Here is a 20,404-nt window from a genome sequence, read left to right as displayed (position 1 = left end):
AGACTAGGAGGACTGGGAAGTAAAAAGTGATGAGCGGAATGAGAGGGGCCCCTCCCCCAGACAGGGGCGGGCACACCCTTGCCCCCCACTCCGGGCGGAAGAGTTACTCTTGGGAAGCGTCTTTTGCGGACTGGAGGAAGAACGTGGAGGCCCCGCCCCCGAGCCCAAAATCTGGAGGAGTAAAAGTCTAGTCAGGCCCTGGACCAAGCCTCCCGGGAGGCCCGGCCCGCCCCCTCCCAGCCGGCGGCCCAGGCAGGTGCCGCCCCTCCCCCAGCCCGGCGCCCACTCTCCCGCCCGCCCGACCACGCGTCCAGTCTCCCCGCGCCCCTCTCAAAGAGGCGTCCCCCTTCCTTCCCCACTCACCTTCCGGGCGGCTCCGCCGCTCCCCCCTGACCCCGCCAGCGGCCACAGTTCACACACACCGCCTCAGGTCCCGCACTCACTCTCCCTCACTCACACACAGCGCGACCACGGCTCCGGAGCGGCCCACATATTATGCGTCACTCGCGTGCTACGTGCCCTGCGCGCGCGCGCGCGCGCTCCTCCCGACTTGGCGCGAGGACCGCAGGCAGGAGGCGGGAGGAGAACACCAGGGCGAGCCCCGGCGCCGCCTGGGAAATAAAGTTCCGCCCCTAGGGGCGGGACCCACCGAGTCGTGGTTGGCGCGCCCCGCGCGTTGACTTCTGGGGTTTGTAGTTTTAGTATAAACGCGAACTGCTACGTACTTATTGGCTGCTCAGGAAGACGGAAGCGAAAAGTGACGCTCGATCCTCCCAGACCAACACCGGAACTGCTGGGTACCTTCTCAGTACTTTATTCGGCCCTGTGTGACATGTAGAAGTCTTTTAGTCTCCCATTTGCTCCATTGGACCTAGAACATACCAGGTTCTAAGAAAATATTTCCTAAAGCGTGTGAGAAATCACGGCACTCGTTAAACAAAAGGCTTTGGTTTTTGTCTTTCTGTTCAAGACCTAGCCTGTAGAATCAATAAAAATTCATCCTAGGTATTATATGTGAAGCAGAGAAAAGGAAAGAATCAAAAGGAAATAGATTAAGGCAGAGCTGACTTCGGACGTCATCTCTTTATTTTGCAGCTGGGAAAAGTGAGACCGAGAGAGTGAGTGACTTGACTAACATCACACAACCAATTAGCAACAGAACCAAAACGACTCCTGACTCCGACTCGGGGATTCCTTTTTGGAGACGTGAAAGGTAAGCCCCACAGCTGAGCATACTCTCTCCCTAAGGAGGTCCTACTGCTGCTGCTGCTGCTAAGTCGCTTCAGTCGTGTCCGACTCTGTGCGACCCCATAGACAGCAGCCCACCAGGCTCCCCCGTCCCTGGGATTCTCCAGGCAAGAACACTGGAGTGGGTTGCCATTTCCTTCTCCATTGCGTGAAAGTGAAAAGTGAAAGTGAAGTCGCTCAGTCGCGACCGACTCGTGGCGACCCCATGGACTGTAGCCCACCAGGCTCCTCCATCCATTGGATTTTCTAGGCAAGAGTACTGGAGTGGCTTGCCATTGCCTTCCCCTACCCAGCCTTTATTCCTAGGAGTCCTAAGTTCCTACGCATTTTAATGGCGTCCTCACAGCAATTTCACATGGGAAACATGGGACACAGCAAGCTTGCTGCCATGCTCAGGTTCCATAGCTGGTAAGAAGCTAGCCAGAGCCTGGATGCTGGGTCTCCTAGTTCTGTTGCTCACAGGACCCCATTACCCGCCTTTAAGAAGAGACGTCCCTCCTTCACTTAGGTGTGTAACTTTAAACAGCTGATGCTCAGGCACAAAATTCTAGAATGTTGGGTGGCAGCAGGCAGACATGTCACCTTTCTGCAATGCCACACAGTTCTGTTCTCTGTGCTTCTGGGATTTTGCCTATCTCAGTAATAGCCACTAGCATTTCCTTTGACTTCATAGCTCTGAGCCAAGTGTTTTACCCACACGTTTTCATATAACCCTCACTGCGACCCTCACAGGGTAGGTACAGTTAGCCACCTCCACAGAGGAGAAATCTGAGCCCAGACTGGTTCCCCACGGAATGGTGCCTAGGTTTGTGGGTACAGAGGCTGGACCAATAATTTTCCTACATCCGTCTTCCAGCACTCCTTCAGCTGACTTTCCTGTTGTGATTCCGTGGACCATGAACCAAAAATGCATGAGCATGGAGCATTCAAGCCTTAGATACCCTCCCTCTATCCATGATCCAGCTAGTGCCCTGCAGCTTCCCCGCTGACTGGGGTCCTGAAAGGCCGACCTCTTGTGGGAACCCAGGTTCCCAGCTCCTCTATGCCTGTCACAGCCTCAGCCTGCCACCAGATGGCGCTGCTTATCTTCAGAAAATCAGCCTGGGGTGCTGGGTAAATGATGGGGAATAAGGGGTATATCCCAGAGGGCCTTTGGAGAAGCCAGGGCCCAGGGGGCTGCCCAAGCAGAATAGGAGCTATACAGAGCCTATCTAGCAACTGCTTCCTCCATAATCTGTTCTGTAATGCCTGCGGCCCCCCTATCTCTACCAAAGCTCCCCATGTACGCAGCCACACACCTGCAGGCACTCCTAGACTCCCCTGGGCTGCACACACATTTCATGCACACTCACTGACACATTTCATAGGTCAAGCACAGGTGCCAGAGACTCAAGGACTCCCGTGCACCGGCACCAATCCTCATAGCGAGCCTTTTCACATTCAAGTACATGCGAACACAAAGCTACAAATAATCGGGCTCACACTCTCAGCTTGGCCTGGCACATCACGCCTGAGTCACTGGAAAAAGAGATTCCTTGGCCTCTTTGGAAGAACGTTTCTGCTCTGCCTGTGCCTGTCTTCCACTGTGGTACACCTCAAAAATAAGCATCCAAAGGGCAAGAAGTCATGCTTGCAGGGCTGCCCAGTGGCAGAGGGAGGGCAAGAGCAGCTCAGCACCGAGTCCCACAGACTTAGATATGCTCCATCCGTCCTTCCTCCCCACACATGCCCATGCACTGGGCTAGAAAAAAATTGATAACATCAAGTCCTCTGCATTTTGGCATTCTTCTCCCTTTTCCCTTGTCTCCCCTAGCCCTCCCTTTTCCCTTTTCCACGTCCCCTTCTCTCCCATTACATGCTTCCGTGTTCACTGGACCCAGGTGCTCCCATCACCCACTCCCATCCTGGTGCCATCACAACTCCTGTGCCGCCTCCTCTCCCCCACATTTCTTCCCACTCTGCTGTTGGTTGAACAAGACTACTGCAAGTGTCCAGGAGTAACAGGTCCAAGCTCCGGAAATGCCAACCTCAGCCAAAAGGGAATTTGAATCATTCCCTGGGTGCCTTCCTCCTTCCTGGGAGCCCCCTACAGCCCCCTAGAAAGATGGAACACTGCCCTCATTTGCAAAGGTGGTGTGCAAAGCAAGCACCCCTGCATGACTGCATCCAAGTCCACTAATTCCATTTCACAGAGTGAAAACCAACGAGGCTGCACCTCATCCAGTGGTCACAGACACTGCAGTCTACAGAAGTCAGCCCCCTGCCCCTGCCTCCAGCCCACAGAGTCAGTTAAGAAATGAAACAGCAACCCCCCCTTCAAGCCTTGCCATAACTCCCATGTAACCAGGGCCCCAGCCAGAATGGGGAGCTCCCTGCAATATTTAAGACAGACTTCTCTATTTTTAGTTCTTCATCTGAAATTAAAATGGAATTGGACATGCTATATTTTATCTAGCAACCCCACCTCGGAACCACTGCTCAGCCACAGACCACCCCCAGGACTCCCCTTGGTGATTCCCCTGGTCTCGCTTAAATCATCTGCAAAATAGTTAGGAACAGCTGCCTCCCAGTGGGTCTCGTTAAAGGTTAGACCGGCCAGGCAGTCAAGGCTGCCTTATCCAAAAGCTCATCTGGGTGATATCAGGTTCAAAGTCCTCCGTTGTCTCTTGAATGCTGTCACTGATGGTCACAGATAAGAAAAGTTTCTTTTCCTCTTCATTGGGAAGTTTGCAGGAGATAGGTCATCAGCTGAGTCTAGCTTTGGAGGTCCACAGCCCCATGTCCTAACGCTGCTGCTCCCATTGCCCGGATGTGGGACCTTGACCTTCACCTCTCAAGCATCAGTTTCTCCAGCTGGAGAAAGGGAATAGTGCCTCCTTCCAGCCTTGCTATGGGGACCAAGCGTGATCATGCCTGTGAAGTGCTCAGCTTGGGGCCTGGTGCACAGGAAGTGCTAGCTAAGTGGTGGCTATTTCTATCGCAATTTTTCTTGGCCTCCGGCTGTCCCTGCTGCCATCCTGCAGGACCACATCAGCCCTGGTTGATTTCTGTTTGCTCCCGGTATTACTGCCTGCTGGAAGAGCTCAAGCTTTTCTCATCAAAATGAGAAATGAGCTCCTTTCCAGAAAAATCCTAAGGCACATTTCCAGACGCACTGGGAAGCAGTGGAGTAACCATCCTTAGGGATCATCTGTCCCTCTCTGGCCCAGCACAGAACTCTGAGTGGGTCAGAGGGTGGATTTAAGAGGATCGGCTCCTAGGCCTCCTCATGCCTGAAAAGGCTGCCATCGATCAAGGGTGAGGGCGGTCAAGGCCATGTCGCTGTCCCCAAACCAGCCTGTCGACCCTGCCTCCCTGCAGAGATGAAGCCTGCATCTGGAATCCTGCCCAGGGCACACTTACTCCTTTCCCTGGGCTCCTCTGGCTGGATGGCTATGTCACAATCAAAGTAGAGGCCACGGGGATGGCCAGAGATTATGTCCCCGGGCCACCCTCACAAAGGACCTGCCCAGCACCCACACGGGCTAGAGCATGCAAAGGCCCAAACTCTGCCCTCCAGGTGCTCCCGAGACCTGTCAGATCCCCAAGCCTGGCTGCCCGTCATCATCCTTCCTGACTCCTGGGGCTCTGCTCTTCCCAGAGGCGGTGCTCCAGGTAAGAGTTCAAGGTTGGCAAACAGGTACAGGCGAGGTAGGGAGAAAGCAGCCCCGGCCTCTTTTGCCTTAGGTTTCTAGAATTGTAAATCCTTCGGAAAAGAAACAACAGCAAAGTCAGCATTGAGGAGAGACACTGTTGCTCTTTTGACAATGTGTGTTTGTAGCTATGAGACTTCTACAGGATTCAGGACTCTCTGGCCTTCAAGTTATCACTTGAAGGTACTCTGCGGACTGCTCAGGGAGACCTCGATGAAGACTCAGGTCAGATAAAGCTTCCCACCCCATCAGTTCCTTCACTGGGAGGGGAGGCTAGGAGCAGAATGACTTTGTTTGATGAGCGGAAGCTGGTCTGACCCCCAATTCAGAGAGACCCACCACCACCACCTGGAGTAATCACCAACTGCCCCACCCCCAAGCTCAGCGGCGATGAACCTGGACCCCAAAGAGGTACTGGCAGATGTGGGCAGGAGCTCAGTTAGACCTGGGAGCTAAAGCCATCAAGGTATGTGGGGCCGGGGCCGGGGGAGGGTGCCGTGTGCTTCGAAGTGCAGAGGATGTCCCGGGCTCTTACCATGAGGCACTTCCTCTTCATTCCTTCAGAGGTAGGGGGTGTCTCTCCATGAAAAGTCACATGATGTTCCTGGGGGGAGCCCCTCGGCCCACCTCCTGCTTCACCAGCCCAGACTTGTCACAGGGGGCCTTTTGTGAAGTCACAAAGCTGGCTGCCTCCTGCCAGGACCAGAGATCAGGACAGCCAGGGACTACTGGGCAAGACTTGGGGGGATGGAAGTCTTCATTCAGAAATGCCCTTTGGACTATTGACAGGGGTCTGGAGGGGTTCAGGTTGTAGGGAATGAGGGACTCTGTTGGAGACCCAGGAAAGCAGGTAGTGTCTCAGATCCTGGTCATTGCCAGAAAATGAGAACAGCTGGGGCTGTTTGGCTGTGGGTTTATCCCTCAAGGGCCACGGGTAGTGGGGAAGGAACATAGGCCACAGCTGAGTGCATACAGAGGTTCTGATCACTGATGTTCTGGGGGTTTCGTGGCAAAGAAGTTAAGACCTCCGTCTGAATGGGGGACCAGATCGGCGCAATCCATCCATGATCATCTGCTTATCGATACCACCTGCTTCTTGGGCAATGCAGCCAAATTCTGCTGCGTTAATAAGCAGCCTCGATGGCCTTGGCAGGCACCTTCGCCTGTGGGTCTGCTCTGAGGTAGAAGACTGTCAGAAGAAATGCAAGTCCCCAGTGTTCACTCTCTCCAGAGTGTTGACATTCCCGCCCCCAGAGGAGCCAACCCAGGAGAGGAAACGGGAGAGAGGAGAAAGCCTCACTCCAAGAAGTGTGGGAAGTCAGCCACTATTGTCAGAGGTCACGGTGGGTACCGGGAGGGTGGGGGAGCCACTTGCCAGGAGCCCTGTTCTAAAAACTGATGAATGAGGTCTTTTTCCATGAAGGATTCCTGTGCCTAGCCCTATAACCGAGTCCCTTGGACTGAGAGGCTGCAGCACCCAGTGGAGACGACAGGTCCTGTCCGCAAGGGCCCACAGTCTAGGACCTGGGTGACCGAGCCTGGCTGCCCTCTTACAGAGAGGGCAAAGGTCCCAGAAAATGGGGCAGCCAGGAATCAGAGGCCCCGCCTCCCAGGCCAAGGCCTTACATTTCCCTGAAGATAAGAACAGACTAGAATCTTGAGGGCTTTTAACAGTTAAACCCAGAAAGCTTCACACCACCCCTGAGCGCCTGCAAGTCTGGGTCTTGGGGTCGCTCATTCTTTGGAGAGTCGCTCTTCCCCACGTGGCTCCTCACTTGGCCATTTTTGTTGCTGCATTCAAGTCAGGCCTCCAGAGGGAACCTCCTGCTGTCCGCTCCATGAAGCCCATGGGGTGCTGTGGGGATAGACCTGGCCTGAAGGGTGAGTGACTACAGGGTGACTCTGGGCGAGTATCCCCACCCATTCCTCATAACTTTACTAGATCCATGGTTTTCAAATTTTGGTAGCATTATTTCAGCACAGAATTTTTTTTTTAACCCAGTTAAATCATGTCCTGTTCATTAAGTAGGTAAAGGAACCATATTGGAAGTTGCAGGCAATAGTGTACCAGAGTCCCTACCAATTCTGAGGAACCCCCTACAATTCCAATAAACTAAGTTTTGGAAAAACACAAGCCACATGACTTCCAGACCCTTCCAGGTTTGGCCTGCCCGTGAAGCTTCAGAGCCCAGGCTTCAAGGAGGATGAGAACAGGAAATGCCATGTTTAGTGGCCACCTCGAAGTCCTGCCCCGAGTAGACTCCCCACAACCACTTCAGGTTTCTGGTTCTGACTTATTTACAACTGCCTGTGCATCCCCAGCCCCTCTTACCTGACCTTCTGCGAACTTTGCTTCTCCATTGCAGGCTCTAAAGTCAGCATCCAACCCTCTGTGGCACAAAGCCCACATAGGAGTCCTAAGTCAGGAACACACCAGGCACCTTTCTGTAGCTGAGGTCAGTAGGCAGCAAACAGGAGACTCTCTTCCTTCAAGCTTTGCTTTACTCTCTCCGACACCCTTGTAGCTTCCAGAATTGTCTTTTTTTTTTTTTTTAATACAGAATATATCCGATTTCATGGGGCTGATAGTCTCACCTGAGAGCTAGGAAAGGCCCAGGGCAGCCTGAGTTGGGGACAAACCCTGTCTTCCCCATTTCTCTTCCCCTAAAATGCAGAGCAGAGGGGACGTGGGCAAGGTGGGCTCTCCACGCCACAGGCCAGTAGAGGCCTAGATTCCAGGCACTTTTGTTCCAGAGAATCTCTGAGAAGCATCACGTCCTTGGCTGCTCTCAGGAGGACCACAAATTCAGGAGAGTGGAGTAAAGATGCTGCGGTGCTTGTTCCAGAGAAAGGCAACTACATGGTGGCTGAGAACAGAGGCTGCTCTACCTGCCTTTGTGGGTGGGGCCTCAGGGCAAAGAGCAGACACTTGCTCTTGCCAGGATGGTGAGGGAACAAACAGCGACCCTCGCTAAGCAGACAGACTAATGGCGGTTTCTAGCCCTGGTCACATATTTGAATCACCTGCCGCACTCTTCTGACCAACCAGTGCGAAGACCTTATTAATTCCACACCAATTAAACCAGTATCTTTACAGGTGGGGCTCAGCCATTTTTATTTTCCAAAGCTCCCCAGGTGACTAATTCACAGCCGAGGCAGAGAACCCGTGGCCTAGGAGGGGAGATTAGCATCAGACAGGATTTGGGTGTAATGGTCTTCACCCTGAGGTGGGGCCTAGTGGCTTGAAATCCTGGAGGCCAAGTAAGCTGGAATCTGTGGGGCCCACTCTTACCCACCTACCTTCACACCCATCCACCTGCCACACAGACTCCAGAGCACCTCTTTGGGGAACAGCAGGACAAAAGGCTCAAGGATCCAGCCCCAGGGAAGGAGAGTGTGCACTCTGGTTTAGAATCTTTTCTTTTCCAAGATTCTTTGATGTGGCCCACTTTTAACATCTTTGTTGAATTTGTTACAACAGTGCTTCTGTTTTGTTTTGGGTTTTTGGTGGAGAGACATGTGGGATCTTAACCTCCCCTACCAGGGATGCCCAGGGATCGAACCCACACCCCCTGCATTGGAAGCACAGAGTCAACCACTGAGCCACCAGGAAAATCCCCTCTGGTTCAGAATCTTGACCATTTCTTTCTAGCCTGTGGCCCTGACAGCCTTTCTGAGTCTCCATCCTCATCTGTCAAACGGGGCAGTATTGAGTGTGGTTGCAAGGAACACCCAGCTCATAGGAAGAGCCCCAGAGATGGGGCTGTTAGCAGCAGTTAGCCCAAACTCAGTCCGTCAGCCCAGACAGGGCCCTAGTGATCACCTGTCTAGACCCTTGCTTTTTGCACGAACACCTGAAAGTCCAGAGGGGAGAAATTTTCCCAGGCCATGCAGCCAGCCAGATCCTTAATCTTCCTCCACCCAGGCAGCTTTGCATCAGAGCGCCCTTCCTTAGCTCCTCTCATCCAGCAAAACTCCAAAAATGATTACTGGGGCTTCTAAAGAAGTAAGTGAGGATTTTGACACATCTTTCTAATGTCTTAATTGAGATGCCGGGTTGACCTTTGGGGCAGAGGGTGTACTCTGCTCATTTGGCCCCTTGACCCTAATGCGCTGTTTGTCTCCTGTTGCTTTTTGACATTCTTAGTACTCTGATGCCAACTGGGTGGACCCCTGGGTATGTAAGATGGATGCCACTGGGGCCTGGGCCTGGGGTTAGGAAAGGCAGAGAGGTCAGGGAAGAGGTATGGCTGGTTTTCCATATAAGCCTCTTTTGTACTCTGAAGCCACTGAACTTGTACTAATAAAAATAAAATTGGTATTGAAAAATAAAGCTATGCATGTCATTGTACATTTCTCAAAGCCCAGAGAATGGTCAAGCACCAAGGGTGAACGCTGACATAAACTGTGGACATTGGGTTACAGTGATGTGTCAGTGTAGGTTCATTGATTGTGAAAAGCGTACCTCTGTTTTGGGGGATGCTAATATGCGGGAGGCTGTTCATGTGTGGGGAAAGGGGTTTGGGGGCAACCCTAGTTTCTGCTTAGTTTGGCTGTGAACCCAAAATTGCTCTTAAAAAAGAGTCTAATTTATAAACAAGCAAATAAAGTAAAACTGACATTCAGAGACTGGTACCCTCCCCCCGGTGTTTGCAAAGATTACACGATCTAATGGACATAAAGGGCTTGGCCTGACCCCGGTGATTGCTCAACGTGAACTGACTCTCGTGTTTTATTCTGAAGCCATCTCTGCCGCATGGTTCCCTCTCAGGTGCCACATTCATGGGAGGAAGCTGGTGGGAACAGGCCCTGCCCACCCTTTATCTCAGGATGCTGAGACACCAGAGGCTTTGTCACTAGCTCAGTCATGTGGTTGAACTGGTGATGCTACAGCCAGGCCTTGGGGGACAGTTACTAACCTCTGCTGGGGCTAAAGTTCTGCACTCGGTCCAGGCTCCTGCCAGGCACGGAGTGCTACTTTGCGCGGTTCTTCGAAACCTCGTCAGTCCTGGAAGGGTAGGCATCAGGCTCCATTTTGAGAGATGAGTAAGCTATGGCTCGGTCACACACTGTGTGACTCAGTGTGCAAGACTGCTCAGCTCTGTGGACAAAGAGAACAGAGTTCCTGTCTGGAGAGGAGGCCCCGGAGGTGGGCCTTCAGCCAGCACATCAGGGACTTCTCGGCCCGTGGCACTCAACCTCCCCCTCCGCCACCCAGCGGCGTAGTGAAGATGCCACCTTGGACAACAACAGCTTCTTCCCAGAGGGGCTGAAGCAGCCCAGTGACCTCCACCAGGTGTTGGGACACCTGTCCTGGGGAGGCATGAGAAACATGCCAGCTCCCCGCCTTTGAGGGCCTGGGATTGAAGGTGCTGGAGCAGGAAACCTGACTTCCTCCAGCCTTTCACACCCATTGTAGGCGGCTCATGCCTCCTTTTGTGAACCCTTGCCGGCTGCCTCCTCCAGGTGAAAGGGAGATGAGGAGGAGGAACTCTGCTGGAGAGCCAGACCTTCAATGTGGTAGTTCGGTGCAATCTGGGAAGGCTACCTACAGGTGGTGTGAGGACTAGGCTGCGAAGGAGGGAAGAGAAACTGATGAAGGGAACCACAGGAAGAAGCCCAACTCAGATTTCCCTGGGCCGCCTTAGAACTGCATCTCCCTCCTGCTGCTCACTCATTTGCTGAGTCCTTCATTGATTCATTGAGCATCATGTGCTGGGCAGGAAACAGGGTTCTGCCTGATGTTCATAGGCTCCTAGGAGAGACAGCCACACAGCCATACAACATGACAAAGGCTGCAATTAATGTGTTCTGGGACCCCCCAAAGGCTGTCTGAGGGGTCAGAGAATCCAGGACAGTTGGCATGTAGCTCTTGAAAGACCAAGTTTATGTTTGTGCTTAGGTGCTCCGTCACATCAGACTTTTTGTGACCCTTTAGACTGTAGCCCCACCAGACTCGATAGGACTTTTTCCAAGTCCATAGGATTTTTCAGGCAAGAATACTAGAGTAGGTTGCCATTTCCTTCTCCAGGAGATCTTCCTGACCCAGGGATCAAACATGCATCTCCTGTGTCTGCTGCATTGCAGACAGATTCTTTACCCATTAAGCTATCAGGAAAACCCAAGTTTATGTTACTTAACTCCCAAATATGCTTACTAAGCAAATGAATCCTTTTTATAGGAGAAAGATGGTACTTTGCTCTTAAACAATATTGAGTTCCCCAATGTCATGTTTGTAAGCTCCACATCCAGCTATAGAACATTGTTTCTGGATCCTAGTGACTTAGCTTTTCTTTTTTCCGTTTAGAATTGTGATAAAGTACACATAGCATGAAATTGACCATCTTAGTCATTTTAAGGGTACAGTTCAGTGGCATTAAATACATTCATAATGTGTAACCATCACCACCGTCTGTCTCCATAATCTTAAGTCTTTTCATCTTGTAAAACTGCAACTCTGTACACATTAAACAATGCTTCCCTGGTGGCTCAATTGGAAAAGAATCTCCCTGCCATGCAGGAGACCTGGGTTCAATCCCTGTGTAAGGAAGATCCCCTGGAGAAGGAATTGGCAACCCACCCCAGTACTCTTGCCTGGAGAATCCCATGGACAGAGGAGCCTGGCAGGCTACAGTTCACGGGGTCGCGAAGAGGCGGACACGACTGAGCAACTTTCACTTCACTTCACTTCATCCCATTCTCTGCTCCTCCCAGCTCCTGGCAACCACTGTTCTTCTTTCTGTTCTATGAATTTGACTGCTGCAGATGCTTCACGTGAGTGGAATCATACAGTGTTTGTCTTCCTGTGACTGGCTTATTTCATTAGCGTAATGTCCTCAGGGTTCATTCACGCTATAGCATATGTCAGAATTTCCTTTGTAAAGTTAAATATATACCATATTTTTGTTTATCTGTTTTATCTATTGATGGACACTTGGTTTGCTTCCACATTTTAGCTATTGTGAGTAATGCTGCTATGAACATGGGTATGTAAATATCTGCTTTCCGTTCTTTTGCGTGCATACTCAGCAGTGGAATTGCTGGATCATACGATAATTCCATTTAAAATTCTTTGAGCTACAGCCATACTGTTTTCCATAGCAGCCGTACCATTTTACATTCCCATCAACAGCATTCAAGGGTTGAAATTTCTCCACATCCTTGCCAACGCTTGTTATTCTTGTTTATTTCATTGCTACCATGTAGAAATACACAGTTGTGTATTCAGTTTGTAATTTTCTGAATTCATTTATTACTTCTGACAGTTTCTTGTGTGGAATCTTTAGTGTTTTATACACATAAGGGCCTACCATCTGCAAACAGATTATTTTACTTCTTCCTTTCCAACTTGGATGCCTTTATTTCTTTTTCTTGCCTAATTGCTCTGGTTATCAATTTCATTTCTGAAATGGCAAAAGCAGGCATCATTGCCCTTTTCCTGATGTTAGAAGAAAAGCCTTCAGATTTTCAAACATTGATGATTTTTGCTATGGGTTTTGCATTTATGGTTTTTTTTTTTAATCATGTTGAAGTAGTTTCCATCTGTTCCTAGTTTGCTGAGTGTTTTTATTTTTAACTATTTATTTATTTATTGGCTGTACTGGGTCTTTGTTGCTGCGTGGGCTTTTCTCTAATTGCAGCGAACAGGGGCTACTATCTAATGGCAGGGCCCAGGCTTCTTACAGTGGTGGCTTCTCTTGTTGCTGAGCAGAGGCTCTAGGGAGCGCAGCCTTCTGCAGCTGTCACTCTCAGGCTCGGTAGTTGTGGTTCCCGGGCTCTAGAGCACAGGCTCAGTGGTTGTGGTGCACAGGCTTAGTTGCTCCTTGGCATGTGGATCTTCCCAGATCAGGGACTGAACCTGTGTCTCCTGCATTGGATTCTTTACCACTGAGCCACCAGGGAAGCCCTGTTGAGCGTTTTAATCATGAAAAGGTGTTGAATTTCACTGAATGCCCTTTCTGCAACAATTGAGATGATTGTGTGTTTCTCCCCCTTCATTCCGTTCATGTGGTATGTTACATCGATCCATTTTAGAATGATGAAACACCTTGCATTTCAAGAAGAAATCACACTTGGTTGTGATATATAATCCTCTTAATAGGCTGCTAAATTTGGTTTGCTGGTATTTTGTTGCAGATTTTTACATCAGTATTCATATGGGATAGTGGTATGCAGTTTCCTTATAGTGTCTGTATCTGGATTTGGTATCAGGGCCTCATAGAATGAGTTAGCAAGTGTTCCACCTCTTCAGTTTTTTGGAAAAGTTTAAGAAGGATTGGTATTAGCTCTTCTTTAAATGTTTGGTAGAATTCACAAGTGAAGCCATCAGGGCCAGGGCTTTTCTTTGTTGGAGACTTTTGATGACTGATTCAATATCCTTACTAGTTATAGGTCTATTCAGATTTTCCATTTCTTCATTATTTCGTCTTGGTAGGTTTTGTGTTTCTAAGGAACTTATCCATTGCATTTAGGTTATCCAAGTTGTTGGCGTACAATTATTCATAGTAATTTACTCTTAAAATCTTTTGTATTTCTGTGAAATTGGTAGTAATATTCCCACTTTCATTTCTGATTTTAGTAATTAGAATCTTCTTTTTTTTCTGTGGTCAGTGTAGCTAAAGGTTTGTCAGTTTTACTGATCTCTCATACAACCAACTTTCAGTTTCGTTGACTTTCTCTGTTTTTCTGTTCTCTACTTATTTTCTAGGTCCTTAACTTGCTATGGGTTCTCTCCCCAGAAAACTGCCAACATACATCAAAGACTGCATGCACATTCAGTCTCCACAGATCCCTGAAACCCAAGGATCTCCATTTACAAATTCTGGTGCTGAAGGGCTTAAAATTCCATTGGTCCCTGGAAAATTAAACTGGGTGAAGGGGAAGGCACGAGAAAAGTGAAGGGACCAGCACCGACAACTCATCAGGTGCCCCATCAGAGAGAACCTCTTGCATTTTATTGTGGTTGGGTTGGGACCTAAGTATCTGCATTTCTCAAAAACTCCTGCGTGAGGCCAGGCTGTCTGTTCTGGTCACGTTTGCCCCTCTTTAGCTCTGCTTCTCAGGTAAGTTCCCCTCAGCACAAAAGGCATCCTCGGGTAGGCAGGTGTCACCCTGCTTCCTCCCTTCTCTTAACCCCATTTTCAGTTGCCCAGCCCTGACAGTGCCATTTTCTAAACATCTCTGGCTCCGTTTGTCCCCTTTGTGCCCCCCACTTCAGTTTAGTTCACCCACGTCCCATGCCTGGACCATTGTCCAAGGTCCCCTTACCCCCAGGTGTGATTCCCCACCACCACCTTTGATGCAGTTTCAAAGACAAGTTGTCTTAAACTTTTAACGTGACGTACCAGAGCCTGTGTGACCGTAGCCCTGTTCACATCTCCAGCCTTGTTTCTTTGCCTCTTACTCATGAAGTTCCCACCTCTTGGCTTTAACCCATCCTGTTTGCCCTACTCGGAATCCTCTTACCCATTTTTCCTCCGAACTCCCACTCCTGCTCCTGACCAGGCTTGCCTGTTCCTTCCCTCCTTTCACTCCAATCTAGGCTGAGAGACTGCCTGGCCAATCCTGTCTGAATTAGAGCTGTTGTGATGATATCCAAAGCCTCTGATGCTCTTTTAAACAAAACAAGGACCTGATTATAAGAGAAGGAAGGGGAGTATTTTTTGGACTCCACAGGCTGGGACCCTGGTTCTTTCTTCCCTTTCTCCTTTGGGACTCTAAGCTCAGTGCCCTTTAATTGGTCACTTCTGCATCTTTGAAATCTGACTTCAAATTTAGGGGGTCACAAAATCCAATTGGTCTGTCTGTAATTAGGTATTCTCCCTGGGCCGATCAACTACTGCTACGGAACTGACAGACTGCAAACCTGCTCTATAAGCCTTGCTCCTGAGTGGGTAGGCACTGTTGGGAAGGAGAGTAAGAGCTAAGTAGACCCTAAAAGTGTCTCCTTCCTCGCTTAGGGTATTGACCCTGTGTTTCCCTCTTGTTGTGTAACTGCCTTCTAATGGGCTGCCTCCCCCAGTGGACACAATCTCTTAGGACGGACGCCAAGTTGTATGTCTATGGGGCCAAAACAGAATGTGCCCAGTAAATATTTGTGTAATGAAGTGCCAAGAAAGCCCAAAGAAAGGACTGGCCTTCAGGTTCATGGAGGCATCACAGAAGAGATGACATTTGGGCCAGGCATGAAGCATAAGTGAGAGTAGAGGTTTAGCAAGAGGGAATGGTGGCCCTGAGGCCTGAATTGGTCCAGCCACACACTATTGAGCACCCAATGATGAGCAATATATTTAGTGATGTTGTAGAAATGAGTGCAAAGTAGCTGAAGGAAAGATTAAAATTCTGAAGTGTTTGAACCAAATGTTTCCTCCCCTTGAGCTCCTGCTGAGAGTTGGTTCTCATAGGAGTTAAGACTGTATTATAATTATGTTTGTGTGCCTGTATCCTCTAGCCTCAGGGCCTGTGTGCTTTTCATCTTTCTATAACAAATCTCCAGGGCCTTTTTTTCCCCCGAGGGTTTTTTTTTTTTTTTAAAATGAAACTGAATACCCTCATGATAAATGGGGGCTGTGGACAACTCTAATATTTATTCAGTACGTGTTCATGTAGCCCAGTCATGTGGAGACTTTGAGGCTACTGAGATGGGCCAATCTGGTTCCATCTACAAGAGTCAGACACAATCCCAGTAGGAATGAGGTTGGTCCTATAACCAAGATAATTACAAAAGTACAGCTGAGTCTGGGGAATCCCAGCCAATCTCACATCGAAGTGAGTAAGACCTTAGAAGTCCTCTAGGAGGAGATGGTGGAATTGACTTAAAACAGCAAAGATGTTAGCCAGATTTTCTCGAACTAAATAAACCTGAACATACATTTGGCACTTTCAAAGACTGTTTATAGCTATCCTTCCATTTCTTTCTCACCATTGCACGTATGTTATTCGCATTTTACAAATAAAGAGCCCATCCCAGGGAGGTGAAGTGATTTGTCCAAGGTCATACAGCATATAAGAGGAGCTGCCTCTGCCCCTCCACCACTGTCCCTGAGGAAAGATCCCTCACTGCCTGGAGGGAGTTTCAGCTCCTCCCAAACTCTCCCAAGTTCTTTCCAGACCTTGGAGTCTGTGAGTGGGGACCATTCTTCCTCCTTGACTCAGAAAAACATGTATTGATCATCTACTATGTGGAAGGCATCATTCTTACCCCCTTGTTGTAACATGCTCTCAGAAAAGCACCAGCATAAGTCATCTACCTCTAGTGCATGATTCCATTCATAGGAGATACTCAGAATAGGCAAATTCATGGAGACAGAGAACAGATTGGTGGTTGCCAGGAGCTGAAGGAGATGGGGGTGGTGCACAATGGGGAATAAATACCTCTGGATTAGTAAATACTTTGCTCATTGTGTAGTGTGACAATGTATATACGTTCTTAGATTGGGTTCAGATTCGAACTCCCATCAGTTACCAGCTGTGTAACCCAACCTCTCTGAGCTTCCATTTCTTTTAAATTGAAGTAAAATTCCTGTAACATAAAATTAACCATTTTCAGTGAACAATTCAAAAATAATGTATATATATGTGTGTAACCAAATTACTTTGCTGTACACAGAAATTAATACAACATTGTAAGTCAACTATACTTCAATAGTACTTTGGCCATCTAATGCAAAGACCCAACTCTTTGCATTGGAAAAGACCCTGATGCGTGAAAGATTGAGGGCAGAAGGAGAAGGGGGCGACAGAGGATGAGATGGTTGGATGGCATCACCGACTCAATGGACACGAGTCTGAGCAAACTCCAGGAGACAGTGTAGGACAGGGAAGCCTGGCGTGCTGCAGTTCATTGGGTCACAAAGAGTCAGACATGACTTAGCGACTGACAACAACAACAACAACACTTTAGTAAATAAAATGAACAACTCATTGGATTTTAAATATTCATGTTATGAAATCACATATCTAATTTCAAAACATTTTAATTGCCCCCAAATGAAGCCTCATACCCATTAAGTACTTATTCTCCATTGTCCCCCTTCTTCACCACCTCCTTCAGCTCTTGGCAACCACCAGCCTGTTTTCTGTCTCTGTGGATTTGCCTATTCTGAATATTTCACATAAATGGAATCATGCAGTATGTGACCTTTCGTGTCTGGCTTCTTTCACTTAGCATATTGTTTTCAATATGTTGCTATATCTTGTAGTTCAGTCACTCTGTAGTATGTATCAGTATTTCATTCCTTGTTATGAGTAAATACCATTTCATTCTGTAGATATAACACATTTTTTTAGTCCATTTATCTGTTGATGAACACTGTACCTTTTGGCTATTGTGAATAATGCTACAGTGGACATTGGCATACAAGTATCTGTTTGAGTCCCTTTTTCAGTTATTTTGGGTATATACCTAGAAGTGAAATTACTGGGTCATATCATAATTCTATCTTTAACTTTTTGAGAAACCACTAGTTTTCCACTCTGACTGTGACATTTTCTATTTCTATCAGCATTATGTGAGGGTTCCAATTTCCCTATATCCTTGCTAACACTTGTGATTTTCTGTGTTTTTTTTTACATTATTATTTTATAATAGCCATCCTAATGGGTATAAAGTGGTGTATCATTGTGGTGGTTTTGATTTGCATTTTCCAAATGATTAATTAAGCATCTTTTAAAATGTTTATAGGCTATTTGTATATCTTCTTTGGAAAAATGTCTGTTCAATTCCTTTGCCTATTTTTGAAGTGGCTTGCTTGGTTTATTTACTTAATATTTTTTTAATTGTAGCAATTCTTTATATGCATTCTAGACATCAATTCCTTATCAGATATATGATTTGCAAATCTTTTTTTCCATTCCATGGGTTGCCTTTTCACTTTGTTGAGAGTGGCTTTTGATGCCCAAATGGTTTTCAGTCCAATTTGTCTGTTTTTTTTTTTCTGTTGTCTGTTCCTTTTTTGGTGTCACATTCAAGAAATCATTGCCAAATCCAATGTCCTGAAGCTTTTCTCCTTTGTTTTCTTCTAAGACTGTTAAGGTTTTAGATTTTACATTAGGTCTTTGATCCACTTTGAGTTATTTCTTGTATGTAGTGTAAGGTAAGGATGTACATTCTTTTGTGTGTGGATATCAATTTCCCAGCATCATCTGTTGAAAAGACTGTCCTTTCCCCCACTGAATGATCTTGACATCCTGGTCAAAAATCATTTGATTATATATATAAGGGTTTGTTTCTGAGCTCGATTCTATTCTGTGACTGTCTATATGCCAGTACCATGCTGTTTTGATTACTATAGCTTTGTGTAGTAAGTTTTGAAATAAGGACATTTTGAAATCAGCTTTATTTGTTTTCAGGTTGATTTTGGCTATTTGGGGTCCCTTGAGACTGCATATGAACTTTGTGAATGGATTTTTCTATTTCTGCAAAGATGTTGGAAGTTGATAGGGTTTGCATTAAATTTGCATATTGCTTTGGATAGTGTTGTCAATCCATGAGGGCTTCCCCAGTGGCTCAGTGGTAAAGAATCCTCCTGCAAAGCAGGAGACTCGGGTTTGATCCCTGGGTTGGAAAGATCCCACTGGAGGAGGGCCTGGCAACCCACTCCAGTATTCTTTCCCAGAGAATCCCATGGACAGAGGAGCCTGGCAGGCTGCAGTTCATTGGGTTGTGAAGAGTCAGATATGACTGTAGCAACTGAGCATGCATGCATGCATGATAATCCATGAACACAATGTCTTTCCAGTTACTTATATCTTCTCTAATTTCTTTTAGCAACATTTTCTAGACTTTTTGGTGTGTGTATACTAGTCTTTTCTCTCTTTGGTTAAGTTTATTACCAAGTACTTTATTCTTTTTGATGCTAGTGTAAATAAAATTGTTTTCTTAATTTCCTTTTCATGTTGTTCAGTGTTGGTGTATGAATACATAACTGATTTTTTGTATGTGGGTTTTGTATCCTGCAGCTTTGCTGAATTCATTTATTAGTTATAACTCTTTTGGGTGTAATCTTTAGAGTTTTATATATATAAGATCATGTCATCTGTGAACAGAAGTAATTTTACTTAATTTTCAGTTTGGATGTCTTTTATTTCTTTTTATTGGAGAGAATGGAATTATTCTCTGTAGACATTTTTAAAAGTATCTGTTTCTATGACATCTATCTATTGACTTGGCAAATGTACATGGTCCTTTACCAGGTACTACAGTAACCTCTGCTACTTCCCTAGAAGTCTATCAGCAATATCTTTCATATCTTCATGAAATGTGGGAGCAGAGCTACAGGCTACTTTTCCACTCTCCATGGCAGTCATCTGGAGGTTCTTACCCCACCCTATGCTACTCTTGAGCTCTGGTCCTTCTGCCTAGAATTTTCCTTCCTGGAGCCTTCACGTGCTTCTCTGTATCATTCTTGACATTCAGATTTCAGCTCACAGGTCGCCTCACCAGGGTGGTCTTACTCAATTCCTCCCTTTCCTGACACCCTCTCTCCCATGTAGGTCTCCTGTTTTATGTTCTTTTCAGCACGTATTAGAATTTTTTAAATTTAAGTATTTGTTGACTGGCTGCATTGGATCTTTGTTGCTGCACTGAGTGCAGGCTTTCTCTAGTTGTGGCGAGAGGGGGTTTCTCTTGCTCTGAAGCACAGGCTGTAGGTGCAGGGACTAAATGGTTGCAGCACGCAGGCTCGGTAGCTGCAGTTCACGGACTTAATTGCCCCATGACACGTGGGATCTTCTTCCTGGAACAGGGATTGAGCCCGTTTCCCCTGCACTGGCAGGTGGATTCTTAACCACTGGACCACCAGGAAAGCTCCAGCACTTATTAGAATTTTAAATTATTTTGTAATATTTGTCTCCTCTGTTTAGAAGCTAAGCTACGTTATGGCAGAGACCTATATTCTCTTATTCAGTGCTAGATTAGCATCTGAAATATAGTTTAGGGACAATGAATATCTGAACAGCCACATGGGACAGGTTTTTATTAGTTTTACTTTACATATCAGAATACACCAAGCTCAACTTTGAGTATAGTTCTTCATTCACTTCAGTGCATGACTATAAGAGTGGCCTGTACTCAAATTCCACCCCTTTCTTATGTCCCAGCTTCAGTCTTTCCATCTTTGAAGTGGGGTGATACTTATACATACCTCACAATGTCGATATGAGGATCAAATGCATTAATAGCTGTAAAATCTTACACTAAGGGTTGGCACATCTCATTGGTATTCCCCAGCATCCAGCACGGTGCTGGTACAAGGTAGAAGGTGAAGGTGAAGTCGCTCAGTCTGCGACCCCGTGGACTGTAGCCTACCAGACTTCTCGATCCATGGGATTCTCCAGGCAAGAGTACTGGAGTGGTTTACCATTGCCTTCTCCAGGGGATCTTCCCGACCCAGGGATCGAACCCAAGTCTCCCGCACTGGAGGCAGATGCTTTAACCTCTGAGCCACCATAATTGCTAAATGGGG

General features: G+C 47.4%; 2 protein-coding genes across 15 annotated transcripts in view; one reads left to right on the top strand and one right to left on the bottom strand.

Moving 5' to 3' along the window:
* The window catches only part of DCAF1 (DDB1 and CUL4 associated factor 1), a 96,581-nt gene extending 88,742 nt beyond the window's left edge, over nucleotides 1-7,839 (bottom strand). For 2 of the 14 annotated variants that reach the window (XM_086367806.1, XM_086367796.1), the window contains exons 1-2: nucleotides 7,273-7,836; nucleotides 726-823 (exon numbers count right to left, since the gene is read on the bottom strand). Coding sequence is in view for 2 of the 14 variants with exons in the window: in XM_086367793.1 (XP_086223919.1) it covers nucleotides 7,278-7,350 (73 nt within the window). In the remaining 12 variants the exon portion in view is untranslated. Of the gene's footprint in view, nucleotides 1-363; nucleotides 629-725; nucleotides 824-7,272 lie in introns of those variants that run through there. The other 12 variants (XM_086367808.1, XM_086367800.1, XM_086367793.1 and 9 more) reach the window with 8 other exon arrangements.
* Nucleotides 539-20,404, top strand: part of RAD54L2 (RAD54 like 2) — a 117,906-nt gene continuing 98,040 nt past the window's right edge. Inside the window, exons 1-2 of the mRNA XM_086367812.1 lie at nucleotides 539-797; nucleotides 1,096-1,213. The gene's annotated coding sequence lies outside the window, so the exon portion shown is untranslated. The remainder of the gene's footprint in view (nucleotides 798-1,095; nucleotides 1,214-20,404) is intronic.

The sequence above is a fragment of the Bos grunniens genome, chromosome 22, assembly GCF_055505025.1.
Source record: "Bos grunniens cultivar Pamir isolate PY7600 chromosome 22, Bosgru_T2T1.0, whole genome shotgun sequence".
Lineage (NCBI taxonomy): Eukaryota > Metazoa > Chordata > Mammalia > Artiodactyla > Bovidae > Bos > Bos grunniens.
This window is presented reverse-complemented; position numbering and strand designations above follow the sequence as displayed.